The sequence below is a fragment of the Oncorhynchus mykiss genome, chromosome 16 (assembly GCF_057628025.1).
Source record: "Oncorhynchus mykiss isolate SJ-2025 chromosome 16, ASM5762802v1, whole genome shotgun sequence".
Lineage (NCBI taxonomy): Eukaryota > Metazoa > Chordata > Actinopteri > Salmoniformes > Salmonidae > Oncorhynchus > Oncorhynchus mykiss.
The window spans coordinates 6,419,660-6,430,000 of NC_143037.1; the positions used below are offsets into that span (position 1 = coordinate 6,419,660).

Consider the following 10,341-nt stretch of genomic DNA (forward strand, 5'->3'; position numbering starts at 1 on the left):
CTGACTGTCTCACTGACTGACTGGTAAACAGACTGACTGACTGGTTGACCGGTAAACTGACTGACTGACTGGTAAACTGACTGACTGGTAAACTGACTGACTGGTAAACAGACTGACTGACTGACTGACTGACTGGTAAACTGACTGACTGGTAAACTGACTGACTGGTAAACTGACTGACTGGTAAACAGACTGACTGACTGGTAAACTGACTGACTGACTGACTGGTTGACCGGTAAACAGATAGATAGATTGGTAGATCAGCAGATAGATAGATCGGTAGATCAGCAGATAGATAGATGGATCAGTATATAGATAGATCAGTAGATGGATCAGTATATAGATAGATGGATCAGTAGATGGATCAGTAGATAGATAGATAGATAGATAGATAGATAGATAGATAGATAGATAGATAGATCAGTAGATAGATAGATCAGTAGATAGATAGATCAGTAGATAGATAGATAGATAGATAGATCAGTAGATAGATAGATAGATCAGTAGATAGATAGATCGGTAGATAGATCAGTAGATAGATAGATAGATAGATAGATCAGTAGATAGATAGATCAGTAGATAGATAGATCAGTAGATAGATAGATAGATAGATAGATCAGTAGATAGATAGATAGATAGATAGATAGATAGATCAGTAGATAGATAGATCGATCAGTAGATAGATAGATAGTAAACGTTACTAATCCTGTCCTGGATTGCTGCAGGCTCAAACGCTCTTTCATCATTGAGTGACAGCTGTGTGTGTGTGTGTGTGTGTGTGTGTGTGTTCATCTCCTCGATCCCTTCCCTAGTCCCTGCTCTACAGAGGGAGTTGCTCTGTTGATACATTTTTACACACAACTTCTACCCATGACCTGATAGTTGGTTTTTAAAATGGGAAGTGGTTTTAAAATGGGGTTGTCTGCTCATTGAAATGACTGCTTTACAGTAGATACAGCTCTTATATACGTCAGCTCTTCTCTCCTATGTAGAATAGAACAGCCTACCACCACTTATGTCTGACATCGTGACACACACTTCCTGTGTGGGGATCAGGTTAACATCAAGTGTAGTTCTCTGAATGTGTCTGTTTTTTAATGTTGTGGGTTTTGATATTTGCATCGAATATGTTCATATCTTTAGAAGGATGTAAATATTTGTTGGAGGCATTCTGGGACATAGTCAGTCAGGAGCAGAGGAGAAAATATACCTAAAAAAAATATATATATTTGTTTTGCTATTCTAATGGTTATTAAGGTGACCGCGGTCATTTGGCTGGCGAATTACCGTCAACAAAATTTCGTGACCATCACTGCCCTAAGCACCACCACTAACCTGGGGGGGCAGGAGGTGGGGGGTTGGGAAGCTCTTATGGGTTGGTTTTACTTACTTCGTCCTCTTCATCCCGGGTGGGACAGACGCACTGTCCTGTCAGTGTTCTGACGGGTTCTGTCACTGTTCTGACGGCTGGTTCTGTCACTGTTCTAACGGTTCTGTCAGTGTTCTGACGGGTTCTGTCAGTGTTCTGTCGGGTTCTGTCACTGTTCTGACGACTGGTTCTGTCAGTGTTCTGACGGCTGGTTCTGTCAGTGTTCTGATGGCTGGTTCTGTCAGTGTTCTGACGGCTGGTTCTGTCAGTGTTCTGACGGCTGGTTCTGTCAGTGTTCTGACGGCTGATTCTGTCAGTGTTCTGACGGTTGGTTCTGTCACGGTCCTGACTGTTGTTCTCTTCTCTCCCCTCCATCAGGACCAGCCTGTCAGGAGAGCACATGGCCTGCGGTCAGCCTCCCGCTCTGCACTGTTCACCCAGCCTCCCACCAGCCTCTCAACCGCCCTCTCAACCCAGGTTAGTAGTACTGCTGGGTGTGTGTGTGTGTGTTTCGGTGAGTAATGGTGTGTGTGTGTCCCGTGCTGTATCCGCTGTTCAGTGGTGTGGTATTGTATTGTCTGGGTGTGTTTCTTTGGCTGATGGAATGTGTCTCATCTACTGTGTGAAAGAGAGAGAATCTTACTGACTCTCATCTACTTCTGAGTGGATTAGAGTCCGAATGGAGAGGCCTCGCTAGCTGGGATGTCTCTCTGAGGGCATCATCCATCTCTAGGCCTCTTCAGCCTCCATTAGAGTCAGAATGGAGAGGCCTCGCTAGCTGGGATGTCTCTCTGAAGACATCATCCATCTCTAGGCCTCTTCAGCCTCCCTTAGAGTCAGAATGGAGAGGCCTCGCTAGCTGGGATGTCTCTCTGAGGACATCATCCATCTCTAGGCCTCTTCAGCCTCCATTAGAGTCAGAATGGAGAGGCCTCGCTAGCTGGGATGTCTCTCTGAGGGCATCATCCATCTCTAGGCCTCTTCAGCCTCCATTAGAGTCAGAATGGAGAGGCCTCGCTAGCTGGGATGTCTCTCTGAGGACATCATCCATCTCTAGGCCTCTTCAGCCTCCATTAGAGTCAGAATGGAGAGGCCTCGCTAGCTGGGATGTCTCTCTGAGGACATCATCCATCTCTAGGCCTCCACCGCAAACTGCAGATGTTATAGTTCTGCTCCTTTGGAAGTGTGTGTGTGTGTGTGTGTGTGTGTGTGTAATTGGACGGGGCCATAGAGATTACATTCTCATCACTAGGAGTTGATCTGGAACACAGCTACAGTAGACTGACTACAGTAGACTGACTACAGCAGACTGACTACAGCAGACTGACTACAGCAGACTAACTACAGCAGACTAACTACAGTAGATAGAAGGGGGAACGTGTCGCCTACAGTAGACTAACTACAGCAGACTGACTACAGTAGACTAACTACAGTAGATAGAGGGGGAGAACGTGTCGGCTACAGCAGACTGACTACAGCAGACTAACTACAGCAGACTGACTACAGCAGACTGACTACAGCAGACTGACTACAGTAGGCTGACTACAGTAGGCTGACTACAGTAGGCTGACTACAGTAGGCTAACTAACTACAGCAGACTGACTACAGCAGACTGACTACAGCAGACTAACTACAGCAGACTAACTACAGCGGACTAACTACAGTAGATAGATGGAATATCCTGGTGTGTCTTGAAGATGTGTTGGTCGTATATCCTGGATAGATACAGTATACAGCACTTACCTGACTGCTCACCACAGTAGACTAACTACAGTAGACTGACTACAGTAGACTAACTACAGTAGATAGATGGAATATCCTGGTGTGTGTTGAAGATACTGGATAGATACAGTATACTGCACCTACCTGACTGCTGACTGCAGTAGGCTGACTACAGTAGGCTGACTACAGTAGGCTGACTACAGCAGACTGACTACAGTAGACTAACTACAGTAGACTAACTACAGTAGACTAACTACAGTAGACTGACTACAGTAGACTAACTACAGTAGACTAACTACAGTAGACTAACTACAGTAGACTGACTACAGTAGATAGATGGAATATCCTGGTGTGTTTTGAAGATACTGGATAGATACAGTATACAGCACCTACCTGACTGCTGACTACAGCAGACTGACTACAGTAGACTGACTACAGCAGACTGACTACAGTAGACTAACTACAGTAGACTGACTACAGCAGACTAACTACAGTAGACTGACTACAGTAGATAGATGGAATATCCTGGTGTGTTTTGAAGATACTGGATAGATACAGTATACAGCACCTACCTGACTGCTGACTACAGCAGACTGACTACAGTAGACTGACTACAGCAGACTGACTACAGTAGACTGACTACAGCAGACTGACTACAGCAGACTAACTACAGTAGACTAACTACAGTAGACTAACTACAGTAGACTAACTACAGTAGACTAACTACAGTAGACTGACTACAGTAGATAGATGGAATATCCTGGTGTGTTTTGAAGATACTGGATAGATACAGTATACAGCACTTACCTGACTGCTGACCACAGTAGACTGACTACAGTAGACTGACTACAGCAGACTGACTACAGCAGACTGACTACAGTAGACTAACTACAGTAGATAGATGGAATATCCTGGTGTGTTTTGAAGATACTGGATAGATACAGTATACAGCACCTACCTGACTGCTGACTACAGCAGACTGACTACAGTAGACTGACTACAGCAGACTGACTACAGTAGACTAACTACAGTAGACTGACTACAGTAGATAGATGGAATATCCTGGTGTGTTTTGAAGATGTGTTGGTCGTATATCCTGGATAGATACAGTATACAGCACTTACCTGACTGCTGACCACAGTAGACTGACTACAGTAGACTGACTACAGCAGACTGACTACAGTAGACTAACTACAGTAGACTAACTACAGTAGATAGATGGAATATCCTGGTGTGTGTTGAAGATACTGGATAGATACAGTATACAGCACCTACCTGACTGCTGACTACAGCAGACTGACTACAGCTTCCTTCTGGACAACAAGACATAATAAAAGATAAGAATACCAACAGAAAGTCAATGTCTCAGTAGAATATAATAAACATTTTAGCATCAGTGTAAAACAGGAAGGCACATTTTATAGTCCAATATTTACCCGTGTTTTGGGGAAAGGGGGAATAAATTGGGCAGTATTTTACAACCATAAAATAGTCTGGTAGCGTCAGTTGTGCTGCGTGGGGCTGCCGTTCAATAGTAGGAGTTATTTTGTACACAGTCGGTGTGGGTGGATGTGGGTGTGTCTGTGTGGGTGGGTGTGTCTCTGTGTGGGTGGATGTGTCTCTGTGTGGGTGGATGTGTCTCTGTGTGGGTGGATGTGTCTCTGTGTGGGTGGATGTGTCTGTGTGGGTGGATGTGTGTGTGTGGATGTGGGTGGATGTGTGTGGGTGGATGTGGGTGGATGTGTCTGTGTGGGTGGATGTGTATGTGTGGGTGGATGTGGATGGGTGAATGGATGTGTGGGTGGATGGATGTGTCTGTGTGGGTGGATGTGTCTGTGTCTGTGTGGGTGTGGGTGGATGTGTGGGTGTGGGTGGATGTGTGGGTGTGGGTGGATGTGTCTGGGTGTGGGTGGATGTGTCTTTGTGTGGGTGGATGTGTCTGTGTGTGGGTGGATATGTCTGTGTGTGGGTGAATGTGGATGTGTGTGGGTGGATGTGTCTGTGTGTGGATGTCTCTGTGTGGGTGGATGTGTGTGTGGGTGGATGTGTCTGTGGGTGGATGTGTCTGTGTGGGTGGATGTGTCTGTGTGGGTGGATGTGTCTCTGTGTGGGTGGATGTGTCTCTGTGTGGGTGGATGTGTGGATGTGTGTGTGGATGTGTCTGTGTGTGGGTGGATGTGTCTGTGTGTGGGTGGATGTGTCTGTGTGTGGGTGGATGTGTCTGTGTGGGTGGATGTGTCTGTGTGGGTGGATGTGTCTGTGTGGGTGGATGTGTCTCTGTGTGGGTGGATGTGTCTGTGTGGGTGGATGTGTGTCTGTGTGGGTGGATGTGTCTCTGTGTGGGTGGATGTGTGTCTGTGTGGGTGTCTGTGTGGGTGGATGTGTGTCTGTGTGGGTGGATGTGTGTCTGTGTGGGTGGATGTGTGGGTGGATGTGTGTCTGTGTGGGTGGATGTGTCTCTGTGTGGGTGGATGTGTCTCTGTGTGGGTGGATGTGTCTGTGTGGGTGGATGTGTCTGTGTGGGTGGATGTGTGTCTGTGTGGGTGGATGTGTCTCTGTGTGGGTGGATGTGTGTCTGTGTGGGTGTCTGTGTGGGTGGATGTGTGTCTGTGTGGGTGGATGTGTGTCTGTGTGGGTGGATGTGTGGGTGGATGTGTGTCTGTGTGGGTGGATGTGTCTCTGTGTGGGTGGATGTGTCTCTGTGTGGGTGGATGTGTCTGTGTGGGTGGATGTGTCTCTGTGTGGGTGGATGTGTCTGTGTGTGGGTGGATGTGTCTGTGTGGGTGGATGTCTCTGTGTGGGTGGATGTGTCTCTGTGTGGGCGGATGTGTGGGTGGATGTGTCTCTGTGTGGGTGGATGTGTCTCTGTGGGTGGATGTGTCTCTGTGTGGGTGGATGTGTCTGTGTGGGTGGATGTGTCTGTGTGGGTGTGTGTGGGTGGATGTCTGTGTGGGTGGGTGTGTGTGTGTGTGGATGTGTGTGTGTGTGGGTGGATGTGTCTCTGTGTGTGTGGATGTGTGTCTGTGTGGGTGGATGTGTGGGTGGATGTGTGTCTGTGTGGGTGGATAGGTGTCTGTGTGGGTGGATGTGTCTCTGTGTGGGTGGATGTGTCTCTGTGTGGGTGGATGTGTCTGTGTGGGTGGATGTGTCTCTGTGTGGGTGGATGTGTCTGTGTGTGGGTGGATGTGTCTGTGTGGGTGGATGTCTCTGTGTGGGTGGATGTGTCTCTGTGTGGGCGGATGTGTGGGTGGATGTGTCTCTGTGTGGGTGGATGTGTCTCTGTGGGTGGATGTGTCTCTGTGTGGGTGGATGTGTCTGTGTGGGTGGATGTGTCTGTGTGGGTGTGTGTGGGTGGATGTCTGTGTGGGTGGGTGTGTGTGTGTGTGGATGTGTGTGTGTGTGGGTGGATGTGTCTCTGTGTGTGTGGATGTGTGTGTGGATGTGTCTGTGTGTGGGTGGATGTGTCTGTGTGTGGGTGGATGTGTCTGTGTGTGGGTGGATGTGTCTGTGTGGGTGGATGTGTCTGTGTGGGTGGATGTGTCTCTGTGTGGGTGGATGTGTCTCTGTGTGGGTGGATGTGTGGGTGGATGTGTGTCTGTGTGGGTGGATGTGTCTGTTTTCTGGGTGGATGTGTCTGTTTTCTGGGTGGATGTGTGTGTCTGTGTGGGTGGATGTGTGTGTCTGTGTGGGTGGATGTGTCTGTGTGGGTGGATGTGTCTGTGTGTGGGTGGATGTGTCTGTGTGTGGGTGGATGAGTGAGTGTGTGGGTGTGTGAGTGCATGTGTTCTAAGATGTGGAGAATCAGAGCAGGTGGTCAGTCCAGTTTGATGCAACCGGTCAGGGAGCTCTCGACGGTGCGGTGGTAGTATTTGCAGAGCAGCCAGCCGCCTTAGAAAGTAGAGACGCTGTTGCGCCATCTTGACCAGAGTGGTGGTGTTGTTGGTCCGTGTCAAGTCCTCTGTGATGTGGACTCTGAGGAACTTAATACTGCTGACTCTCTCTACTGCAGTACCGTTCATGTGGATCGGAGCGTGTTCCCTCCCCTGCTTCCTGAAGCCATTCATCAGCTTCTTTGTTTTGCTGACGTTGAGCTTGGTGTCCAGACCCAGGGCTCTGAGCTTGGTGTCCAGACCCAGGGCTCTGAGCTTGGTGTCCAGACCCAGGACTCTGAGCTTGGTGTCCAGACCCAGGGCTCTGAGCTTGGTGTCCAGACCCAGGGCTCTGAGCTTGGTGTCCAGACCCAGGACTCTGAGCTTGGTGTCCAGACCCAGGGCTCTGAGCTTGGCGTCCAGACCCAGGACTCTGAGCTTGGCGTCCAGACCCAGGGCTCTGAGCTTGGCGTCCAGACCCAGGGCTCTGAGCTTGGTGTCCAGACCCAGGGCTCTGAGCTTGGCGTCCAGACCCAGGGCTCTGAGCTTGGCGTCCAGACCCAGGACTCTGAGCTTGGTGTCCAGACCCAGGACTCTGAGCTTGGTGTCCAGACCCAGGGCTCTGAGCTTGGTGTCCAGACCCAGGGCTCTGAGCTTGGTGTCCAGACCCAGGACTCTGAGCTTGGTGTCCAGACCCAGGGCTCTGAGCTTGGCGTCCAGACCCAGGACTCTGAGCTTGGCGTCCAGACCCAGGGCTCTGAGCTTGGCGTCCAGACCCAGGGCTCTGAGCTTGGTGTCCAGACCCAGGGCTCTGAGCTTGGCGTCCAGACCCAGGGCTCTGAGCTTGGTGTCCAGACCCAGGGCTCTGAGCTTGGCGTCCAGACCCAGGACTCTGAGCTTGGCGTCCAGACCCAGGGCTCTGAGCTTGGTGTCCAGACCCAGGACTCTGAGCTTGGCGTCCAGACCCAGGGCTCTGAGCTTGGTGTTGAATGATGAACTGTAGTCAATGAACATCATTCTGTGGATCTGTTGGTATTACCTGGTGTTTGACAGGATATTGGTATTACCTGGTGTTTGACATGATGTTGGGACTTCCTGGTGTTTGACAGGATGTTGGGACTTCCTGGTGTTTGACAGGATGTTGCCACCTCCTGGTAGGCCAATTGGAGTGTGTTCAGTGTTCCTGGCTTGTGTGTGTGTGTGTGTGTGTGTGTGTGTGTGTGTGTGTGTGAGTGAACAGGCCAAAACATTTCCCACTTCTTCATATTATTACAGTAGTGCCCCCTGCTGATTGTAAAGAGGCCCTGTGTGTAACATTAGCCGAGCTGACTGAGTCCCCGAGTCAGATCAGAGCTTCTCATTGGAGCTCAATAGAGGACACATTGAACAGGTTTAAAAGGTGTATATATTTCACCAGTGCTGCTCAGCTCTACACACACACACACACACACACACACACACACACACACACACACACACTTGGAAGGAATTAAATTTTGATGAAGAGAAGATGATTTTTGTTCCTTGAGTGCTCTGCTGTGGACAAGTGCATTAGCTAGTAGTCTCTCTTTCCTTGATTTTTGTTGTGTGTGTGTGTGTGTGTGTGTCCACGTGCACGCTTGGAGACCCACAGACACACATACGCTGCTACCTGCCTGATATTCTGAATGAAATGGAAAAGGGAGGCTCCCTGGCTGTGTGTGTGTGTGTGTGTCTGTCTTGTGTCGCTTGTGTGTGTGTGTTTTGTCATGTGTATTGGAGTGGGAGATGCTTCCTCAGTTCTGTTTACATGCATCTTTCTATCTCTGAGCGCATCAGCTACTGTGTGTGTGTGTGTGTGTGTGTTCTATCTCAGTACACATTCGCTACTGTGTGTGTGTGTTCTATCTCAGTACACATTCGCTACTGTGTGTGTGTGTTCTATCTCAGTACACATACGCTACTGTGTGTGTGTGTTCTATCTCAGTACACATTAGCTACTGTGTGTGTGTGTGTGTTCTATCTCAGTACACATTAGCTACTGTGTGTGTGTGTTCTATCTCAGTACACATACGCTACTGAGTGTGTGTGTGTTCTATCTCAGTACACATTAGCTACTGTGTGTGTGTGTTCTATCTCAGTACACATTAGCTACTGTGTGTGTGTGTGTGTTCTATCTCAGTACACATTAGCTACTGTGTGTGTGTGTGTTTTCTATCTCAGTACACATTAGCTACTGTGTGTGTGTGTGTGTGTTCTATCTCAGTACACATTAGCTACTGTGTGTGTGTGTGTTCTATCTCAGTACACATTAGCTACTGTGTGTGTGTGTGTTCTATCTCAGTACACATTAGCTACTGTGTGTGTGTGTTCTATCTCAGTACACATTAGCTACTGTGTGTGTGTGTGTGTTCTATCTCAGTACACATACGCTACTGAGTGTGTGTGTGTTCTATCTCAGTACACATTAGCTACTGTGTGTGTGTGTTCTATCTCGGTACACATTAGTGACATTCGGTCTGTGTTTATTGTTGGGGGATGGTGAGAAACATGAGCTGATGCTATAGGAAGTAGAGTCTCTGTATCGTGACAGGATGTTGGGACTTCCTGGTATTATCTGGTGTTTAACAGGATGTTGGGACTTCCTGATACTATCTGTTGTTTGACAGGATGTTGGGACTTCCTGATACTATCTGGTGTTTGACAGGATGTTGGGACTTCCTGGTATTATCTGTTGTTTGACAGGATGTTGGGACTTCCTGATACTATCTGGTGTTTAACAGGATGTTGGGACTTCCTGATACTATCTGGTGTTTGACAGGATTTTGGGACTTCCTGATACTATCTGGTGTTTGACAGGATGTTGGGACTTCCTAGAGTTTGACAGGATGTTGGGACTTCCTGGTATTATCTGGTGTTTAACAGGATGTTGGGACTTCCTGATATTATCTGGTGTTTGACAGGATGTTGGGACTTCCTGATACTATCTGGTGTTTGACAGGATGTTGGGACTTCCTGATACTATCTGGTGTTTAACAGGATGTTGGGACTTCCTAGAGTTTGACAGGATGTTGGGACTTCCTGGTATTATCTGGTGTTTGACAGGATGTTGGGACTTCCTGGTATTATCTGTTGTTTGACAGGATGCTGGGACTTCCTGGTAGTATCTGGTGTTTGGCAGGATGTCAAACATTTTTCATAGTTTTCTGTGAATATTGAATGTGTCTGGTAAACACATTTCGTTCTGCTGCTTTGAAACTGTCAGCGCCACACCAGATTGAAAAGCACTGGGGCAGATGCTGTCTCGTTATCCGGTGGCTCTGAACAGGTGACAACTTATTTTCAGACAGATATATTCAACTCCTCGTTAGTTTGTCCACTGACCACTGCATTTGGACTCAT

General features: G+C 48.2%; 1 protein-coding gene across 1 annotated transcript in view; it reads left to right on the forward strand.

Moving 5' to 3' along the window:
• The window catches only part of mcu (mitochondrial calcium uniporter), a 139,878-nt gene that overhangs the window by 73,492 nt on the left and 56,045 nt on the right, over positions 1-10,341 (forward strand). The window contains exon 2 of the mRNA XM_036946050.2: positions 1,748-1,846. Coding sequence (XP_036801945.2) covers positions 1,748-1,846 — 99 coding nt within the window. The remainder of the gene's footprint in view (positions 1-1,747; positions 1,847-10,341) is intronic.